General features: G+C 43.6%; 1 protein-coding gene across 3 annotated transcripts in view; it reads left to right on the top strand.

Moving 5' to 3' along the window:
* Positions 1-23226, top strand: part of CPNE8 (copine 8) — a 961735-nt gene that overhangs the window by 831102 nt on the left and 107407 nt on the right. For all 3 annotated transcript variants that reach the window (XM_085654090.1, XM_085654092.1, XM_085654091.1), the window contains one exon: positions 9864-9966. In XM_085654090.1, the coding sequence (XP_085510216.1) occupies positions 9864-9966 (103 nt within the window). The remainder of the gene's footprint in view (positions 1-9863; positions 9967-23226) is intronic.

Raw genomic sequence — 23226 nt, 5'->3', positions numbered from 1 at the left:
AGGTATAAATATTGGAACTCCAGGGCCACTCCTGGACATGTGGACATTGCAAAAGAAGGACTGCCCTGCCACTAGAGGATTGTCCTGTTGTTATCTTAGTACTACCCTACTGCTTGAGGGCTGCCTTGCTCTCTAAGAAGGAAAACTGGACCCATTTTCATTCATCTCAGGCTAACCTAAGTGACTCCAAGGGTGAGTCATCTGACCTGTTTGAGCTACAAGGACAGAACACGCTCCAAAGTCCTCCCTACAACTGCTCAGCTGACCAGCTGCACTGAACCTGCAGGAGCCCTGCTGGCCTCTGCTGGTGTGAGTTCCTGACTCCCAAGAGGCGTCTCATCAGGTCCTAGACCCTTGGCTGGTATCAGTTGAGTTCCTCCTAAGCAAAAATGTGAAATTCTGAAGTTTGTGGCTCTTTGCATCTGTGGACATGCCAGTTCACATTGAGACACTGCCATCTGTGACGACCACCAAGGCAAAGCAAATCTTTGAACTTCAGCAACCTTCAGCAATTACCGGCAATGGGAGATCTGCACTTAGCGCTACAGCAACAACAGCCCACAGTGACCGCCAACGCTAATCTCCAGCATGTACCGTTCCAGACGCCCAATCGGCTCTTTGCGCTACAGCTTCAGTGGCCCATGCCATCTGGCCTGCTATTTGCACTATAGCGTTGATAATCCACAACGCTCTCCCTGCTCCTTGCGGTCTGCTCCACAGTGAACAGAATTCATTTTTCCGGACTTTGAGAAGGTAACTCTATCAACTGGGATAACCCAGTCCATTTATCCAACCCCCACTCCATCACGGTCAGCCTGAGCTTGTAGCTTTTCCCCGGTTCGCAATACCAGATGACCGTGAGTGACACTCTGTGCTTCTAGATACTATTTACACTAAAAACTTTGAAAGTGTACCTCCCTGATTCTACTGATTGGATATGTGTCAGTCTTATTAGAGTGTAATATGTTTGTAAATTGGTTGATGATTTTTCTTGTGTTGTGCATTAACTTTATTACTGTTTCTGTGCTGCATAGATACTTTACACTTTGCCTCTAAATTAAGTTTGACTGTTTTGTGCCAAGCTACCAAGGGATTAATCACAGGTTTGTTTAGTAAATCTTGTGGTTTAGCCGGACTAGGATTTTGGTTGTTGCCCTAGTGCCCCCACACCCAAACCAATAATCCAATTTCCTACATTGTTAAAATGGTTTCACGCAGTGCAACAACTGTTCAAGTAATAATCAAGAGACAACGTAAATGTGAATTTAAATCACAGCACACATTTACCTCCTTACAGCCTAGTTGTAGTAGAATACCTTTCTTTACAACGAATACACATTAAAAATCGCGTAAATCACTGTGCAGAGTATAATATGCCATTTATCAGCATTGTTAAGGGAGGAAAAGGGCATCAAGACCTACTTGAGGCTTTGCCTCTCATGGCCCCTACCCACCCTCAACAATAATAAATAGCATGTTACACTCCACACACCTCCATATAAACTATTTATGACATGGTAATGGAAATAAATATGGCCCTATAACACGTTATTCAGAGCAACCGAACTAATAATCGTAAATTCACACATTTACCAGAGTTCAGGGACGCCGACATGAGAAAAACAACGTTTACTGCCTCACAGATTGCATGATATAAAGACCTTACACTAGAAACACGCTCTTCTAATAGCCAGGCGGCCTCTTCAATATGATTTTCCCTCGGTGCACAAATTTAACGCCTTAAATACTGGCTTTTGGTAATAACCCTTTAAAAAAAAAATAAACATGGAATAACTGGTATAATTTGACGTCCTCAGCTGGTTTTATTGGTATTGTTACTCTGTGGGCACAACATTTGCTGCAACAATCTATTCTTATTTTGTCCAGATTCGAGTCAATTAAGGCTAGACAGCCGGATTCTAAATTATCCATTACTGCAAAGCCACTTTTAAGCAGATCCCAGTGGTATGTGGGTCTGCCTTACACGTTTACCAAGCATTCCTTCGAATGGGAACTGATGCTGAGAATTCTAAAGCAATCCTTTAGACCTGCCATAGGCACTTGTGCATCCATTGTTGTGGGTCATTGCATTGCTCTTGTACTTGTTTATAGTGGTGAAAGTAAGTCGGAATATGAGCTAAATGATTATATTTGGCATGAAACTAAGCATGCTGTTACTCTATATTTCAGTTTGTTATCAGTATACCTACCCAAATACACTTTGCAGAGAATATTTCATAAAATAACTGTAAGTTAGTAAGAATGCAAAGTCAAACACTAACCCAAGAATTATCTGAGATGCTTCCTAAAAGTGATGAGTGGGGTTAACTCTCATAGGTCAAGGGTCAGAGAGTTCAATGCTAAGGCTGCTGCCCCAGAGTAGGTTTGCTGCGAGCTAAGGAGGTCTTAAACTTTTGTTTTTCAGGAGATGCATGTCTCTGCTTCTCAGTTCTCTTGATCCACCAGGGATTGTCAGAATAATAGCTAGGTATGGTGGGGTTTGGTAGTGGATGGCCTTGTCGACTGTGCAACATATCTTACATTAAATTATTGCTGTGTATACGAACCAGTGGTGGTCATTTAATAACATGTGTTTGCTGGGTTAACTGGTTTTATGTCAGAGTGAAGGATGATCTTGAGCGGGGTAGTGTACAATAAAGATTTCACAGCTAGAATAGAGTTTGCAAAGTCCAATCTAGATTTGACTTGTCAGCAAACTGCTGGTTTGAGATGTTCAGGCTGAATTAGGTACAGATTGTCTTTACTGTGTAAAGATGAAAATAGTTTGCTTTTGCCTCTATAGTGATATGTGGCAAGAGTGTAAGAGCTCAGTTTAGAATGATTTCGTGGAGGGTTTGGATGAAGGGGAGGGTATCAGTGAGTCCAGTAATGAATAGTCACGTTTTCCTTGAAGGGAAATTGATCCAAGGAAGAATTCAATTTTCTGAGGATTGCTGAGCAGCTGAACGTTGTCCAGTAGCCAAAATTTGAATTTGGTATAGGCAACTTTTTAGGATTTCTATGTTGTGTGTTGTTAAGATTTCAGATAACAGGTTGGTTTCACTGGTACGTTTATGTACTCTGACAACAGAAGTTTTTAGAATAAAGCGGGTGGCACCATCTAAAGATTAAATAAAATTAGAGGTGGTATTGAACCCTGATAAATGTTGCCCTGTTGTTTAATGTGCCATTTTTATGTATGTCATTTTTGCCATTACCATTAGGTGTCTGTTTGACAAATAGGGTGAGAACTAGTTCTGATCTTCGGAATTCCATGCTGAGTTCAAGAGTCATGTGTAGCCATTCATAACTGATCATGTCAGGGGCTGCATTAATTACATGATTAAACAACTTTTAAGAGTTCTGTACTGAATCCTGCTCCGAATCCAGATTTATATTTGGTATACTTTGATGATGAAGGTGTTTAATTTGTCTGCATCTGTTTTCTCAATTACTTGTCCCAGCCAATGAAGTTTTGATATTGGACCACCATGGTCCTTAAAGGCATTAAAAAGGTTGCACTAATTACATTGTAATACAGAGATGTTTTCTTTGATTATTATTGGTGGGATAGGGTAAGTGTAAGAAAATTGTGAATTTAAGAATTTTGACAGTTAACTCTAGATTATTTTGTGATATGAGTTGTGCTTTTTGTGTGAGGTGCGGAAGATAGATTTTAGATGTGCCAAAACAGTGAGCGGAGGCATTGGGAGTAATAGTGAATGCTCCTATGTGTGTGTGGATTTTGCTCTATCAATGGCAAGTTTGTATTCTTTCCTGAGTTTTATGTGAAGTGAGATTGCTTCTAGCTTTCCCAATTAATTCTGTGAATGCGTGTTGGCTTGGAAGATCTCTATTTTTTTTATTGCAAATGTGCTGATTTCTGAAATCTTCTTACTATTCTTTGGTTGCCATTTCATAATTTGTTTGCGATGTTTAGGATCCCACGCATGGTTCAAATGTGGTTTTGGATTGCACATCGGGAGAATGCTTTCAGAGATTGAACAAATGCTTTAATTGTAGGAGTTTTAGAGGTTAAAAGATGTGAATGGTTGGAGATGTTGGAGATATGAAACGGTACAAGTAAGGTGTCTAACCAGTCACTGATTATGTAGGACATGACTGAGGTTGTGAAGATCACATCTAGCCATACCTCTCTAGAAAAAATTTAACTGGTGGAAAAATGGGATAGAAAATGAATAAAGATTCTGGACAGAATTCTGTCCTATCATTGCCAGATCAGTAAGATCGATTTTTGGTCATCAAGGTCACTCTTGAGTATGTGAAATCAGAGACTGGTTGATGTGATCACTGTTGGAACAGTGAGCCTGTAATTGGATTAATATTAACACACAGTAATAAGTGAGACTAGGGTCAATTTTCCAAACATTTGATGTGTCTCTTCCTCTCAAAACTGACGGATTAAATATAAAATTCCTGATATAAAGGGTTGATAATGACTCAGTTACTTAGCGGTAATCCTCATTACTCCTAGTCATAGTCTTCCTCGTCACAGTCACCCAGGAGCACTACGTGTTTGGGGCACAGCATTCACCCATAAAATAATTCCCCACAGGAAGTAGCTGTCACCTGACCCATAAGGGTGGGGCAACCCCAGACCACATCCTGCAATACCCACAAGCAGAGAAGCAATCAGAAGAAAAAGGTAACATTTTTGTTTGTCCTCCAACACCCAAGGTGCGGGAGGGAGAGAATATGACGGTGACTAGGAAGGCTATGACTCGGAGTATTGAAGATTACCAGTATGTAACCAAGTAATTACCTTCCTCCTCCTTCTTCCTCGTCACAGTCACCCAGGAGTCTATACCCAAGTGCCAGATGAAACAAAAAGAAACAGACAACCAAAGGATGCCAAGGAAATTGAATTGCAGGCAAGCGCAATCAGTGAATAGCAGCAATGACAGCAGAGCCAAAATCCACTGAAAAAAGCTCCCCCATCCGCAACTTATAATGGGAGTTGAAGGTATAAGGGCAGGACTAAGTCACCGCCACATAAAGATCCTTCAACGAGGTTCCCTTAAAAGAAGCCCAGGAGAAAGCCACACCCATAGTGGAATGCCCTTGAATGACAGGAGGAAGAGAAACCTCTGCCTGAAAATAGGCCAAGGAAGTAGGAGACCAAACCCAAATCGAAAGACTAGCCATCCTAGGGTGATGACCTTGCCTGGCAACACAAAATGTGGCAAACAAAAATCCACCTCGCGAAGGGAGGCTGTCCGCTCAAGGTAAATAACAAGAGCCCTTGTCAAATCCAGTGAATGAAGCAGGATTTCCTTCGCCGTAGAGGGGTTAGAAAAAAAAGTCTGGGACAAATGGGAAGGAGAGGACACCTTAGGACGAAAGGCAGGGTCAGGGCGAATGACCACCGTGACAGGAAAAAAACGCAAGAAGGGAGGATGGCAAAGCAAGGTGCCAAGCTTCCCCAAACACCTCCCCGAGGTAATAGCCACCATAAAACACACCGTCAGGATAAGAAACTCCGGAGACACAGAAGACAGGGGCTCAAACGGGGAGTGCTGCAAGGCATGAAGGACCAGAGGGAGATCCCGGGAGGGCACAGGAGAAGCAACGACAGGCTGCCAAAGAAAGAAACTGCGAAGAAGGCGAGAAGCCAAGGACTCAAAAGAGAGGAGAGAGGCCCCCCTGACAGCCTTAATGGCAGACCACTGGCTGCGGAGTGTAGAAACCGACAGACCTGTCAAGAAACAAGGAACTCAAGCACAGAACCCCACTCACAAGAGTCAGGGATGAACCCCCTTGAAGAACACCAAGCAAAAAAATTCCTTCAGTGACGTTCATAAACCTGAAGGGTACTGACCTTCCTAGAATTCTGAATGGACAGAGCCACCACCGAGGAACAACCCAAAGAGATTAACTGTCTCCTCTCAATTTACAAATCCCCAATGCCAACTGGCTGAGTGCCTAGTGAGACAGGGGAGGAAAGCGGAGTGGAGAAGGGGACAGCAGGAACCTCCAAGGGGGAGCAACAGCCAAACAGAGCAGGAGTGGATACCAAAGATGGTGAGGCCAAAAGAGGGCCACCAACAGCACAACCACCCCCACCTTCCTGATCTTTGCCAACACCCTACTGAGAAGGGGAAAGGGAAGAAAGGCAAATAGAAGACCCCTAAGGCCAAGGGAAACTCAGGGCGTCCATCCCCCATGCCTCCCTACAAGGAAGAAGGGTGCAAAACCTTTGCAGAAGAGCATCTTTAGGGGAGGCAAAGAGATCGAACAAAGGCCTCCCAAACCGCCCCGTAATCTTCCAAAAAAGGAGAGGAGACGGGGAAAATGAAATCGAGGAAGGAAGAAGGCGACTCAGTTGATCCACACGCCCATTCTCCCTCCCCAGCAGATAGATTGCTGTCAAACCCAACAGGTTGGCTTCTGCCCAACCCCCAATCTGATCCAGCAGGAGAGTCAAAAGTGGAGAGTGAGTGCCCCCCAAATTATTCAAATAGGCAAGTGCCACCTGATTGTCCGTCCGGACCTGAACCCACCGGTCCTTCAGATGAGGGACAAAGTGCAGAAGAGCCTTGAACACCTCTGCCAGTTCTGTCCAATTTGAAGACATCCAGCTCTCCCCTGGAGTCCAAAGACCCTGAGAAGAAAGAGTCCTGAGGGTGGCCCCCCAACCACAAGGGCTGGCATTGGTCATCAGGGAACAGGGCACAGGAAGATCCAGGTGCACCCTTTTCGCCAGGTTGTCCAGCAGCAGCCACCAGCGCAGCTGGAGAGAAACTATGGGAGTCACCGCAACTGAGGCATCATAATCCCGGGACACCTGATTCCAGTGAGACAGAAGATGAAACACCAGATGGAAGAGGTGTCTGCAAGCCCAAGGGACCAGGAAAAGGGAAGTAGCCATGTCCCCCTGAGCCCGCAACCAATCTCTTGCGGAAGACGACGGGGCAGACAGGAGGGACTCCAGATGAGACCTGAACTAAAGCTGGTGAGCTGGAGGAAGAAACACCATCCCCAACTGGGTATTGAAGAGAGGGCCGATGAATTGGAGTTCCTGAGACAGGATGAGGTGGGATTTGCTGAGATTCACAAGGAACCCATGTGTCTCCAGACAATTCCGCACCAACGCCACATCCTCCTGGGCCTTAAGGAAAGACGAGGAAGAATTTAGCCAGTCATCAAAGTAGGGAAACAAAAACACCCTGTGCATGCAACAGACCCACCAGGGGAGCCAGAACCTTTGTAAACACCCGAGGGGCGGAGGCCAAACCAAAGGGGAGGGTGCAAAATTGGAAATGTTGTGCCAGGGCAAAGAACAGCAAATAACTCTGGTAGAGATAATGCACAGGAATATGGAAATAAGTATCCAAAAGATCCAAGGACGTCAGAAAGGCCCCAGGGGAAGCAAGTGGCGGAATCTTCTGCAAACTCACAATAGTGAACCTCTGGTAAGGCACATAGGCATTCACGGTCTTGAGATCCAGAACAGGGCGGAAACCCCCTGACACCAGGAACATTAAAGAGTTAACAACCCTGACCCAACTCATTCACGGTAACAGGAATGATGGCACCCTTCTGGAGAAGTTCCAAGATCCCCTGCTTCAAACCCAGTAGTTTCAGAGGATCAGAGGAGTCGGAGTTGGGCCGAAAATATCTGGAGGGCGAGAAGAGAAGTCGATAGAATCTCCTTCGACCACTAGGCGAAGAACCCAGGAGTAGGTGGCGTCGCATGTCCAAGCGGAAGAATATTATCTAATTCGGCCGCGCACCCGAGATAGGATTTTGGAGTGGAGTTGGGAAGGGCAGCTCCTGCGGGCTGGTTCCGGGACTTATCAGAGAAGGGGATGCCACGTCCATGGCCCCTCCAACAAAATTGCTGGAAGGACCCCTTCCCATTCGAGGGGAGATTCCCAAAACGTTCGCCGAGAACCAAAGTCCTGAACTCTCACTGCAGGCCACAGAGGTGTCAGGAGCTTATGATCTTCCACCGATTTCTTCAGCAGATCCTCCAGCTGAGGGCCAAACAACTTAGCCCGATCAAAGGGCAAACGTGACAGGAGGGACTTCTGGGAGGCCTCCACCTTCCACGACCTCATCTAGATGTTTTGCTGAGCAGAAACAATGGAACCAGTAATGGCAGCCGAAACGGATATAGAGTCAAAGGTAAAGTCGGATAAGAAGCGTACCTTCAATTCTATAAGAATCAGATGCGAATTGACATCCTCCCTTTGCTGAAGGTCCTCTGACAAGACCTGAAAATCATGAAGGAGCGATTGAACCACATATGAGGCGTATGCACCAGCCCTAATGGAAACGTTAGCGGCAGAGTAATCCCACTTGGTAGCACTTTCATCCTTCTCCTCAACCGTATCGCTAGGAGAGGCATCCTCTGAGATGATGGAACCACTGGAAGCCAGGCCCACCATCTTAGATTCCACCTTCACTTGAGGGGGGAACTCAGCCAGGAAATTCTGATGAAGATACTTCTTTGCGAGGAAACCTAGCCTTCTCAACATCAGACCATTCCCTGGATAAAAGCCCGCAGATGTCTTTATGGATGGGAAGAGCATCAGGTTCCTTCCAGCGGTACTGAGAGAAAAAAATCCTCCTCCTCATCCAGAGGAACCACTGTTTGAAAGGCCAAATTGTCCTTCAAGTGAGTCATCACTTCCTTCAACTCAGCGCCCTTAACAAAGTGTGCCCGCTGTTCCTCATCCAAACCATCAGAGTCTGGGTCAGGCAGAGAAGAAAATAGGGGAACTTTGGGCACCAGTCCCTCCCGAGCCGCGAAAGCAGAATCCACTGCCTTATTGATCATGGCCTGAAAGGCATCAAGAGTCATGTTCACAGACTGCTGGGCGAAAGCAGGCTCAGACTCAGAATTAGAAGACTGATGTTTACGCTTCTCAGAGCGTTTACCCTCCATGGTTGCCCACAAAACACAACTGCCGAAATGGAGGAAGAACAAACCATTAAGTGCACGTGAGAGACACCGTTGCAAAGCAACCGGCACTGCCCCCTTGATGTGGCACACCGAAGACGGTAATCCTGTGCCTATACCTCCCCAGGAACCGCCTTGCAGAGGAGGAAGTACCAGCCGGGTGGACGACAAATCAGGTAAGCCGCAAGCAGGAAGCCCTGTCCAAGTAGCGGAAATGCTCGGGCGCATCTGAGGCGCACATGCCATGAGCAGTGACCGCTGCTCCTTACCGCTAAAACACAGGAGTGGCGCAAGGACAAAACCAAAACACACCACCGCCACTCCCTAGTCGCTCAGCGCAGGAGCGGCGACGTAAATAAGGCATAAAAAACAGGAAAGCACTCGATGTGGGAGCAGAGGTTACAGGGAAATACTGACAAATGGCCGCACCAACGCCAGGAGCGGGAGCGGTGGCAGTACAGAAATAATAACAAAAAACTAAAAGGGAAAATATGGAGACGCTATAGCAGTCCAATGAATCAAAAGTAAAACATACTCATCACAGCATAGCAATGCAACATCTATGGGTGTTCCAGTCGGAACACAGAGAAAAAGATAGGATGTGGTGTGGGATTACCCCACCCTTATAGGTCAGGTGACAGGTACTTCCTGTCAGGCCACCATGTTGGGTGGGGAATTTTTTATGGGTGAATGCTGTGCCCGGAACACATAGTGCTCCTGGGTGACTGTGAAGAGAAAGATGGAGGAGGAAGGTGATTGCTAAGGAACAGGTAAGGAAAATGCAATTCTTCCCCTGGTGAGCGTTTGTTTAGCTACTTTGACCCAGCAAACAATATGATGTACTGGTCTGTATTGCAAGTACACAAAATATGCATTCCAGCAATCAAAGAGCTCAAATCATTTTTCTACTATACTGGTCTTTTTTTCTTTTGTTTAGATACGCTTCTTCAGTAAAAGATGGTTCCCAGTATTTCATTCTGCTGATAATTACCGATGGAGTAATATCTGACATGGCTCAAACAAAGGAGTCCATAGTTAATGTGAGTATAGAAAATGTTGATATGTTTACGATGATAAGTAACAGCAGCATCTTTCAGACTAATATTTAAAATGTGTTAAGTAATTATGTTAGTGCTTTGATTGGTCAGTAGTGAAATAAAAGCTTCAGTAATAAAAGAGACACTTTGCCTAAAGAAATCGTCGAAGATGCCCCATTCAAGTTCATGTGTGGAGCGAATCAATACAGTTCATCCATGGAAATTCTAATTCAGCTTCTCCCCAATATGATGTTCAGGCGTCCGCCTTTGAAAACCGTACCCGTAGGATGTTAAAAAGCTTTCACCGAGGAGGTATACTATCATCTTCAATAGAGAACAACAAAACAAAAAATATAAATTTGATTGCGATTCATCATTTCCATTGTGACTTACATTTCTACTCTTTAGATAGCATTCCATGGTATTTAGCTCAAGTAAGCCATTTCAACAGGCCACCAGACTTGTGTAACTTAGGGCCTGATTTAGAGTACAGTGGCTAGCCCGCAGTAACAAGTATAAACAATCAGTGGCGGCTCCTCCGCTATGGTGGGGGAGCGTAGCTCCACTACTACGAGCAGCAAATAAAGGAAAAAATAAAATCATAATAACGGAATGTCATTATCGTATTATTTTTTCCTCCTCTGTGGCAGTGTGTGAGGGGGCAGGGTGGAGCTGCAGGGGAGGAGTGATAGAACACTTCTGTGGCTGTACGCAGTGACTGTTTCGTCGGCTCACTCTGGATGCCCAAAACAGTCATTAGCACTCCCCTGCGTTACAGCCTGCATGGAGAACATGTTCACCTCTCCAGCTCCTGGCTGAGCACCATGTCACAGCATTCAGACCAATCGCAACGCTCCATTGGAGCATTGTGATTGGCTTAGGCATGGGAGCCTGGCTGCTTGCTTCCTGTTCCGACCTAGAGCCGTACAAAGGGGAGCAGGAGAGAAGACACGGGACCCGGTAAGGTAAGTTTAATTTTTTAATTATTATAAGCAGCCACGTCCCTACTCCCCCCGTGCCTGCCCCCTCCCCCCCACGAGTCGTGCTGATCCCCCCCACTGGTAGTATGTATGTGGTAAATATTTTCTTGTGTATGTCTATGGTTGTATATCATTGAGGATGAAAGCATACTGTGTGTGTTTATGTGCAAAGGGAGGACTATGGCATCTTGGTCTGGTGATTTGTGTGTATCCTTTCAGTGCCATTACATTACAGTTGGTCTCATGTTCATTGAGAGAAACATTACCTCAGGTGTCAGTAATACTTTATTGTGTTCTCAGTTAAGGGGATGTATATTCCTGCTGCCTCTGATTGTCTGCATTGAACCTACTCATCACACATGAGCACATGATGCAAAGGTGTCCTCGGTGAGTGATCAGCTGTAACATGGCGGCGTCTCACTTAGGAACCTCCTCAGGGAAATTATTGGTGCAAATAGCTACTGGGAAAAAGATAGACTTCAGCCACATAAAAGCCATGAGACATGGCACCTCAAGCATCACTATAAAAAAGAAAACACGTATTTGAAGCAACATAAATTAGGGAAAGGATAATAAGACAAATACAGATGACTTGTTCTAGAACTTGTGTTAACTAAACAAGCTAAATATACAAAAAGGAAAATCTAAGACTAGAAGCTCTCAGAAATATAGAAAAATAAAGCACACAAAATAAGACCTACAATGCTTTAAACCTTAATGAGCAGCCTTTTGCAACAGCAAAGTAAAAGACAATACAATAGTGCAATATTATAAAGAAGTGAGATTAAATATGAATTAATCACTCATTGCTGAGAGCAGCAAAAGAAGAGGGATGCATCTCATGACCTCAAGACCAGCACGCTATCCACCTCTTGCAGCAGCAGAGGTGCATAAGAGGGATATTCCATCCAAAAGACCTGGTGGCAAGGAGGAGACTTAAGAACTGCACAACATTGTCACACATTTGCAAACATAAGGCCCTTCCTTATCCCTTCTATTATATCAAACATCTACTGATCTTACCCTATAACCTGCTATCCTTGATGAAAAAGATAATCATCCATCAAACTCACTCCTCCCAAGGATGACCATGGAATTAATATTCCACATGTATTTATCACCTTACTCCATGATCTAAGGTAAATCTTTGAAAGAAAATATTTCTAAAATCAGGTCATAGCTGTAGTTCACAACTACTTTGTACCTCATTGATGATTCAATTTGCGCAATTACATCTGTTAGGGTAATGGAACTATTTCTCCTTCTCAGTACCAAGTCTCTCTTTACTTTTCATAAGCTTGAAACTGTGCTAAAAGATGGACAGTAAACTTTTTCATCACTGATAAAAAATCAAAAATATTTAGGCAGCTCCCAATAGATTTCATAGAGAGGTAAGTAAATAAGTAAGAGTTTTCTATAGCGCACAAATACCAAGGTGTCTTGGCGAACTTCAAGAACAGCAAAGAGAAACAGATGACTTACTTGAGTTGACAGTGTGAGTAAAGATCCAGGTTTTTAAAGATTTCCTGGGAAGGATATGGCTTGATTGGGATCTTAAATACAGGGGAAAGCATTACACAATTTGCTGCCCATATAGGAGAATCTCCTACCCCCACCATCTAGACTTTTTTTTAATTTTGAGAGTCATAATAAAATAGGAATGAGGGGATCTTAATTTCATGACAAGACCACAGGCTAGCATTATGCATATTACTTTTATTGCCACCTCCTTGCAGCTCTTCAAAGTATTTTAAATCAATAAACATCTAAACTCTAGAACTAAGAATGTCCAACAATATATAAACCACATCACAGCAGCCATCTTCCTCTTTTATTTGCTGCTCCTTGAAAGATACATGTGCTGTTGTGTGTTATAGATATGAAGGTTTGTTTATAGAAGATAAGTTTTAGTGTGTTTAAAGTATTTTGATGTGTTGGATTTTTTAAGGTATGAGTGAAATATAGCTGTTTTGTTTAATTTAGTTAATGTGATTTGTATATTTTATTTTATGAACCCAATGTATGGGTTAATATTGGTTTATTAGAGGGTTTGTTGCTAGATATATAAAAAAAAAATGTTTTTACAGATTTAGTCGTTGCGGCGCGAGCACGCATGTAATTTGCGGCTCGTGACGTGATTCAAACATTTTCTCCGAGTTTAGTAGTCAGGAGCAGCTTGGAGCATGTGGGAAATCGGCAGGCCGAGGTGCATCATCATGCATACGTACGTGGGGACGCATCGCGGCCATCTTTAGAGAAGGCTAGTGCGCTAAATGATGCACTGTGTATGCATCGGGTGGCGTGCGCACGAGCAGAGATAGTTTCATCTCTATAAACAGCTGATTTTAGTCAGGAGGAGGATTATTGATTAGCGAACAGGCATTTTAGGCATTTTTGAGTTACTGAGGGATAAAAAGTTTATTAAAACTAAAAAAAGAAAAATAAGAACATTTAAAAAGAATTGAGATAAATAGTGGTGACTGGAAGGTGAGTCATGGAGACAAATGAGAATGCACATACTTCAGGTACAGGAGAAGCAGATTTGAGAAAAATAGTGCATGATGAGATAAAGACTTTGATGAAGGAAGTTTTAAAGAGTGTTATGAAGAGAAAAAGGAGAGCAGAAGAGTGTTCAGAAGAGGAATATTGGTCATTAGATGATGAAGAAAGTAATGAGAATAGAGTTTATGGGAAGAGAGCAAGAAAATTAAATAATATAGAGATAGGAGTAAAATGTTTTAAAAAATGGAATGGTGAGCCTGGCGCCACAAATGGAGATGGTGTCCTTCGCAGCACAAATGAGGGTGTCCAAAGCAGCACAAGAGAAATGGATGAGTCACAAGATGAATACAGGGATAAAGAAAGAAAGTGAGAATGATGAAGATGAATTCATTTTAGATGATTACTATGATGATGGTTGGGACATGGATAAGGATAAGGTGGATAAGGAAAGAAAGAAAAAAGGTTTAGTTAAGGATCCTCAAGGAGAGGATATGTTTAGACCAGAGCTAATAAGACATCCTGATTGGTGGCCTTTGCCTCATGTTGCGGAGTTTATAAAGCTTTGGATTAGAAGGCCATTGTAGAAAGAAGCCAGGGCGGTCATGAGAGCAGAATATTCACGTCCTGTTGTTGAGGGAAAATGTTGCATGACTCCGGAACTTGACCCAGATTTAAAAAGTTTTCTATTTAAAATGGGGAGTGACACTCTGAAGGGTCTAGAGACCGCGCTCAAACAATGTCAAGATAGATTATTGGATGTATTTGGGCCTTTGGCCAGAATTCTTGACATGGCAGAGGAGGCTAAAATGAAAAATGTTCATGTGGATAATGAGTTGTTGAGAGGTTGGTCTCAAAGGGCTGTATGTTTGTTAGATAATGCAAACACAGCTTTGACATCGGGGAGGCGCAAAGCAGTCCTAATGAGCATTAGTCCTAAGTTGGGGGATTTTTCAAAGAAGGAACCAGCAGAGGATCCTAAAGGATACCTTTTCGGAGAAGGAATGGTGGAGGGAGTAGGGAAGTATGTGTCTACCTTCCCCAGTCTGGATAAAGCACAAACATACCTAAGAAGAGTGTTTGGTAGGGGTGTTTTTGACAAGGCCGGGCAAGGGCCCGTTTCCCTTGCTGGTCATTTTCAAGGGCACTATACCAGTCAAATGGATAAGACGCTTTCAGGGGTTACCAGTCTGTGACTGGATTTTATCCCCAAAGAGGAAGAACAGCAGGCAGGATGCGACAAGCAAAGGTTCGAGCACAGAGTAAGTATGAAGACTGTTTTTGGTTCTTCCCCAGGCAAGGTAGGGGGAAGGTTGAGATTATTTGTGAAGAATTGGGAAAAGATAACAAAAGACAGTTGGGTTATCCATAATTTAAAGGGTTATATGTTGGAGTTGGTGGAGATGCCAAAACAGATGAAGGAGCCAAGTCAATCGGTTTTCAAAGAAGTATTGCAGGAAATTGTAGGAGCAGAGGTCTTGGAGATGTTGCAGAAAGGGGCAATAAAAGTGGTTTCAGAAGAAGACAGAGGTTTTGTAAGTACCATTTGTTTGGTGGAAAAGAAAGTAAAAGGATGGAGGCCGGTAATAAATTTATGAGGGCTAAATCATTATGTGGTTTACAGGCATTTCAAGATGGAGGGTATCTATCTTGTGAAAGATATCCTGCATGCAGACGATTGGTTAGTGAAGTTAGATCTGAAGGATGCTTACTTCACTATTACAGTTCAGATGGATGGGACAGCTGTACCAATTTACTTCCCTTCCATTTGTTCTGGCATCAGCACCCTAGTGTTTCACAAAGATGTTGAGGCCTGTGGCAAAGTTTTTCAGAGCGAGAGGTGTGAGAATGATTATGTATCTGGACGATTTTTTGATAATGTTTCAGAGTCAGAAGGAGTGGAAGAGTCAGTTAGTCGTAACTATAGATCTTTTAGAAGGTTTGGGATTTGTAGTAAACAGGGAGCAATCTGTTTTAGTCCCAAATCAGTTTTTGGAGTTTTTAGGTTTCGTAGTGAACACTGTGGAGAAATCTTTAAGTTTGCCAGAAAAAAAGGTGAAGAAAATAAAATCGCAAGTGAAAGGTTTGTTGAGAAAAGAAAGAGTCATTCAGAGATCTTTGGCAAGAGTGGTTGGTTTGTTTTCCTCTTCAGGCAGTATTTCCTGGGCCTCTTCATTACAGTGCTTTGCAGAGAATGAAGGCAGACGCACACAGGGAAGGCTTGTGGTATGGAGATCAGGTCGTTATTTCTGCAGAGGCTCGGGAGGAGTTGGTTTGGTGGTTAGAGAGTCTAGAAGTTTGGAATGGCAGAGCAGTATTTGGGATATGCCCAGATTTTGTGTTGGAGACGGATGCAAGCCTTCTTAGCTGGATAGCATGTTTGGAGAATTAAGAGACAGGTGGAAGATGGTTCTTTGAGGAGAGGTTGGAGCACATAAATGGTTTGGAAATGAAGGCAGGTCTTTATGCCTTAAGGAGTTTTGGGAAAAAAATAGGAGTTTCAATGTTTTGTTGAAAATGGGCAACGTTTCTGCAGATCGGTACATAAACCGCTAAGGTGGAAGCAGGTCGAGGAATCTGACTCAGTCGGCGAAGTAGATTTGGAGTTTTGTTTGGAAGAGAAAATTGGTTTGCAGCCAGAGTATTTACCAAGTCAGTGCAATGTAGTAGTAGACTGGAATTTGAGATATCTCAGAGATGACAGCGATTGGAAGCTGAATGTTCAGTATTTCAGAAGAATATTACAAGTTTGGGGTCCACTGGAGTAGGATATGTTTGCGTCAAGGCTGACTTTACAGTTGAAACGTTTTTCAGTTGGAGGCCGGACCCATTGGCAGAGGAGGTGGATGCGTTCGAGCAGGATTGGAGGAAAGTTTGGGGTATTCTTTTCACCCATTTGCATTGATTAAGAGAGTGTTATTGTTGGTGAGGAGGCAGAGGTGTCAGCTGGTGTTGGTGAGGCCGTTTTGGGCTGGTCAGACTTGGTTTCCAGGTCTTTTAGAGTTGGCAATAGAGGAACCTTTGTTGATTCCGGATCCAGAAGACGTTCTTCTGGGAGAGGAAGGAGTTTTTCATCCTTTGGTTTCAGAAGGGGCTTTGAGCCTTCTTGTATGGAGGATTTCAGGAGAGGAGAACAGTTCAGAGATCTTTCAGAGCAGGCTCAGGAGTTGCTCAAGGAGTCGTGGGCACCAGGTACCAGGAAAAGATATTTGGGAGCATGAAGGAAGTAGTTTGGTTGGTGCATGGAAAGGGTTTTGGATCCCGTGGAGGCATCTGCCATAGAATTGGCAATTTTTTTTATCTTCTTTGTATGAAAAAGGTTTGAGTTACTGGACAATCAATTGTTATAGGTCTGCAGTTGCTGCAGGTCATAATTTGGTAGGAGGTTGTTCTATTGGATGAGAGCCTTTGGTATGTAGAGTAATGAAAGGAGACAAGTTGAGGAGACCTCCTAAGCCAAGATATAGTGGTTTGTAGGATGTTAACAAGATTTTAAGTTTGTTTGAAGGATGGCCAGCTAATAGGTATTTGAGTCTGAAGCAGTTATATGGGAAACTGGCAAGTCTTTTGTGTCTTATTTCTTTTAGGAGAGTTTCTGAAGTAGGAAATTTAGATATTAGTAACAGGTGTTTTAATCCAGAGGGGATGATTTTTACTATTACATAGAGGTCAAAATGCATGTCAACATCAATATTTTATCCTACATTTAATGAACATCCTAAGTTGTGTGTGTTAAGATGCTTGAGAGAGTACGAGGGTAGGATGAGTGAATACAGCAAGCATGGAGATGATAAGTTGTTGTTTTCTTATGTGAGACCCTTTAGGCCAGTTTCTACGGCTACTATTGCTAGGTGGGTGAGATTGTGTATGTTTGAAGCAGGTGTGAATTCGCAAGAATATGGTGCACATTCAGTAAGGTTTTTTTGTCCGGTAGTCGTTTGGAGGAAATTTTGCATGCAGCAGATTGGACAAATGAGGATGTTTTTGCAAAATTTTATTTGATACCTTTCGGTCATGTTTCATCTGTGGTTTTATCACCGCTTTGAACATGCATAATGATAGTCTCCGATCTTGTCATGAAATGCAGATTCTCCAAGTTTGTGTAGAGTAAATCTGGATTTCATTAAAGACGCAGAGGCTAGCATTATCCCTCCCACCCTACTGTTTTATTATTGGAGGGGGTGTGGAGTAGTTAAGGTTTTATTAGAATAATTTATGTTTGTAAGGAGATTATTATTATGGGACATCAGATTATTTATGGAATTTTGGGTTTTTCAGATGTCCAGTAAAGCAGGAAATGAAGGAATTTTTGTTCAAGATTAAGAGTTGATGTTTGCATGAGGAGCAGCCTAAAAGAGGAAGATGGCTGCTGTGATGTGGTCTATTGTTTGACATTCTAAGTTCTAGACTTTAGATGTTTAGTGATGTAATACTTTGAAGTGCTGCAAGGAGGTGGCAATAAAAGTAATATGCATAATGCTAGCCTCCGCGTCTTTGATGAAATCCAGATTCTCTCTACACAAACTTGGAGAATCTACATTATCGCCGTGGAGAGTACCAGGTAAAGTTTTCATGAAATAGAGGGGGCCAGTGCCATGCAAGGCTTTATGTATCATACAAAGCGTCTTGAACTCGGACACTGTTAACCAATGCAGTTACTGAATTTTCTTGGAAACAGACCAAAAGTCTGGTAGCTTTAACAGAAGTTGAGCCGCTGCATTTTGCAAGGATTGTAGCTTAGATTGAAAGCGTCTGTTTACCCCTAAATAGAGTGCGTTACAATAATCAAGGGCGATCACTACTGTCTTTTGCAAGTCAAAGGGAATAAAAGGAGGAACCTTTTTAAGCCGATAAATTATGTAAAAGCAGGAAGAAGTGACAAGGTGACATTCGAAGGTGATGGATAGATTTGCTATTACGTTTTTGGTTCTCAGTTGAGTCTTTCTGGGAATGACTTTGTCTCAATATGAACAGGGTTGCCTTCAGGCATAAAGTAATTTAGTGAGCAATCTCTCACTGAAACTCAAAATGTCGCTAACTGTAGTATCTATTTACAAGAGCAATAGGCGAGCTGAGCAAGTTGTGTTTTTTGATACTCTAAGCTGGCTAATATACATGAAAATTGTCTTGATTACGATTGTCCAGACAGTCATCGTAACAAGGTTTATGTTATTTACACCTCACTTGGAGGTATGATTTTCTTCATTGGTCAGCCATCTTCTACAAAGCCATTCAGCAAGCTTCTGGTGGAAAATTGTTTCATCTGCAATACACTTGCATTTTACCACTCTTCAAATATTCGTTTACATGAAATGTATGCACTGCTATCATATCACACCCAAATACAACAAGCTTCTCTTCACTCAGAAGAGGACGTAGAAAAATCACATCAAGAGCCATAGAAGCATCTTGAGAAACATTAACAATAGTTTCAAAGCCACAAATCCAGTTGGATCTCAGTATTCCAGGATAGTCTCAGATTTTTGAGTATTTTAAACATCTGCCTCATTTTCTTTAATAAAACTAGATGTTTGCAGCACTATGGTTATTTATCACTTCTCCACTTTATGACAAAACAAGGATGAGTACTTCATAACCACCTTCCATACTAACCTACTATATTACTACCCATGCCTTGGGTATGAAGTATCAGATCCATAAAGGTGATACTTACATCTGTGATGTCAGGTGTGTGTGTGTGCCACAGTTGCCAGTATTCTAACCTTGCCGGGATATTGGCTCTGAATTTGTCACCGACATGATGTTTGACCACTGACTATTAATGAGTTCACAAACAAATTACTGATGGATATATTAAGAAATGGTTCAACTACTAGCCTAGCCTTTGTGTTTCTTCCTTCACACTCTTCCTCTTACACTACTGAGAAGGTTGTTCAATCTGATCAAATACTTTTTCCAGAAAGATCACTTAAGCATTGCGAAGCCACCGCAAACAATCTTTTAGGGTAGTTGTCTCACAGGGTATACTTTCCACGTTTGCTGGGAGCTTTACGGCCAATAGGGATTGTGGGTTCTTCCTGTTTCTGTTTTTACAGCTTCGCTACATCTGATATTAGAATGTCTTTTTACATGTTTGCCAAATTAATATCCATCATGTGCAGTCAATATATAGTACATATACGGTAGGAAAAAGAAAAATTGTGACATGAAGAAGCAAACAGTATATGAGAAAATGTTTCTCAAATGATCTAGCACGTTTTCGACAGCTCCTCAAAACCACAACAACCATATCTCCATCATCAATCCAGCCCACAAGAAATGAAGTACTATACTTATTGGTAAATTAATGTATTCAACACTTCCTAATGATCTATCCTTGCCACTTCATTGGAGGAATCAGAATGTCTTTACTTCACTCATACGCGAAAATGTAAGAGACTCAGCAGCAGCCTTACGCTTTGCTGAGCAACATGAATAACAATGTGACAAAGATGTCTGTCAGTTCCTGGCTATTGCTTTTAAAGTAATATCTTGAAAGCCAATGGTTCGGGACCGCCATGTGCAGACAACCATATTACTTGCGACTCACATGCAGTGCACGAAGACAGATGCAGAAGTTACTTTTAAACTGAACCAATGCATCAGGAAACAGACCCTGACCCCTGGATAGTAGGCTACTGCAGGATTCAACCCATGACAAGACGGGCTTAGCAAGGTTAAAAAATACACTGCTTTGACAATGCAACTTGGCCATTCTCTACTCAAACAATCCAACACTCTTTTTCTTGTCTTTTTTGAGTTAGTGTGTGTTTGTGTGTGTGCGCGCAGTGGCAGTCGCCTCAGAATGGTGGTGGTGGGCAGATTGGGTGGGAGGGATTACAAAAAAAAATATAATAAAAAAAGTACCTTTTCCTTCGCCGTCGCGCTCCCGCACGTCTCTCCTCTGTTCTGTTCCTCATGATCTTTCGGAAGCACCCCGGCTTCCGGGCTCTCCCAGCCAGTCACGATGCTGCAGGAGCAGTTTGGTGATTGGTCTGAGAATCCTGTTTGGACGCTCAGGCTGTGCATTTTCTCCATGGGGCTGTGCAACACAGCCCAATGGAGAACATGCAAAGTGTGCATGACAGTTTTGCAGGGCCTAAAGGCTGGCCAAACCGTCATGTGCACTTAGAGGAGTGCAAACCACTCCTCACTCTGTTTGGCATCACGGAGCCCAGCCCCGCCTTCACCTGGCTTCAAGCTCCGCAAACAAAAATAAAATGATAATAATGTTATGTTATTATCATTTTATTTTTCTTCTGTGCACTGCTGAATTAGCAGTGGGGCGATGCTCCTCTGCCTTAGCGGAGGAGCTGCCACTGTGTATGTGTCTGTTGAAGTATTCAACAATGTCCTGTGGGAACAGAAAACAACTTGCAACTATAGAAAGTGTGGCAAGAAACACTGGCCAAGTTTCGAACTTTGTGCTGCAGTGGGTGGACAAACACCTCCGTGCATGTACAATTTGCACATAGTCAGGCAGAGGAAAGCAAAAAAATGTAGTGACCTTCCAGAAAGGCCCAGATCCCAGGCTCAACATGACCACCCTCCAGCCAAAGGTTAGGGTAGACTAATCAAGAAAGAAGATCCCAGGACGTTCAGGCTGTGATCCTGATCTTCAAGCTTCTGTCCTTGATTTCAGTGAGGTCAACTCTAAGGCTGCTGGGTCTCATGGCCTCGTGCATTCTGCTAGGCAAGCATGCCAGGTGGCATTTGCAGGCTCTGCAATAGGATCTGAAGTCTCATTGGGCCCAGCTTCAAGGGGACTTCTTTGACCACATCCAGATGTCGGAGGAGACTGTGAAAGATTTGCATTAGTGGTTACTGGGCAGTGATTGGGTCAGCGGCAGACCACTCTCCCTACTCCTCCCATAGTTGACAGTGGTCACCAATATGTCCCTTCTGTTTTGGGGCAGCCATTTGGGAGAGGAGGGGATCAGAGGTTTCTGGTCTCAGACGGAGGCACTGCTCCATATCAACCTCCTGGAGGTGAGGGCCATCCGCTTGGTGCCAAAAGCCTTCCTTCCATCCATCAAAGGCAAGCTGGTGTTGGTGCTTATGGACAACACTACCACTACGTGGTATTGCACAAGGAGAGCGATGTTAGGTCCTGGGTCCTGTGCCAGAAGGCAATATGCCTCTGGTAATGGCTAGACCATCAAAGAATCTTCCTGGTTGTAAACCACTTACAGGACCTTTGAATCCCAGGGCGGACAAGCTCAGCCGACAACGCCTTGCAGATTATAAATGGCAGTTACACTCAGAGGTGGCGCAAGTTGTCTTCTGAGAATGGGGAAAACCTTGGCTAGATCTATTCGCCACCACCGAGAGCATGCAGTGTCAGAAATTCTGCACATTGGAGTTTTCAAGGCGTCTCTCACTAGGAGATGCATTCTTCCCATATTGGAATGCGGGACTCCTGTATGACGACTCACCAATATCCCTCCTGCCCCAAGTTCTGAAGAAGATCGGGAACAACTGGCAGAAGTCATCCTAATAGCCTCAGATTGGGAACAGAGAGCGTGGCACCCAGGACTTCTGGGCCTGATAATCTGCCCTTTGAGCAGGCTGCCTCTCTGGGAATAACTGCTGTTGCAACAACAGGCCAGGGTTCTGCACCTAGACCTTTGCAATCTCCACCACCTGATAGAGATATCTAGCTGTAGATTACTTACTTTAGAATCCTCTGGAATTTTTTTCCAGTAGCACGTCCGCGTGCTGGCAGAGGGCGTTGCGCGACTTCGTATCGATATTATCCACTGGATACAAAGTCAACAGAGTCCACATAACTCCCACACTGACATCTTGTCTAGAGAACAGTGTTCAAACCCTGAGGAACTTGTGATAGACAAATGTCAATCAAGGTTCCGCATACTTAATGCTTGTGGTTCCCTGGACAACATCATGACTCCGAGTACTACAGTTCCTGCAAGCGTCTTCAACCAAAGGCATTGAAAGAGCGCTGCATGAAACTCCTGACAGCACGCTGTTCTGAAAAACTGAAATAAAATCCCAAGTCTAGGAATTTGCACACTGGAATTTGCTGTTGATGTCTTTTCTGGGGGCATGGGCAGCCTGTAAAACAACTGTCTTTAGTGTTGGAGTAGTGCCTATATAGGGCCTGCATGTAATTTCCAAAGTGGATGGCATCATTGCAGAGCCACACGGTGCCACCTACCAGCTGCAGAGTTACTGTCCAAAATTTTCCAGATCCAGTTTGATGCCTGGGGAATAATTAAAAGATGAGGAATCTGCAGATAGATAGCCACTACCAGAAAGAGTGTTACTGAAGATAAGTAACTTTTGATCAATCTTGCTCCCAATTTTCTGATTGAGACTCCAATCACGCAGTTGATCCTGATGCACCTCAAGTTCCTTGAGCCATGGACAACACTGCAGTAATTTGAGGCCTTTAAGAAGGCCATGCTGTCTATCTTTTGCACTCTTCCGTCTCCTTTGGCATACATTCGGGCCCCAAAGGCACCAAGTATTTGCTGAGGCTCCCAGCTGTAGTACTGCTGGATTATCCATCAATGGTGCTGTCTGAATCCCTTGAAAGCAACACCGGTTCAGCACCAGCAATGTACCATTCTTCTACCCCAATTCCGAGACCTGTTTCAGTCCCCCTTTCATCAATGCTGATGCCGACACTAGAGGAGGATCCGGTAGGGACTCTGATGTCCGTATCCTTACCGACATCAACTCGACCGCAATAACGATCCAAATCACATACAGTGCTCCAGTTCCTCATACAGTCTGAATCTGATCCTCTGCTTCCACTACT

The sequence above is a fragment of the Triturus cristatus genome, chromosome 4_1 (assembly GCF_964204655.1).
Source record: "Triturus cristatus chromosome 4_1, aTriCri1.1, whole genome shotgun sequence".
NCBI lineage: Eukaryota > Metazoa > Chordata > Amphibia > Caudata > Salamandridae > Triturus > Triturus cristatus.
Note: the sequence above shows the minus strand (reverse complement) of the source record. Positions and strands in the feature narration are given on the sequence as shown.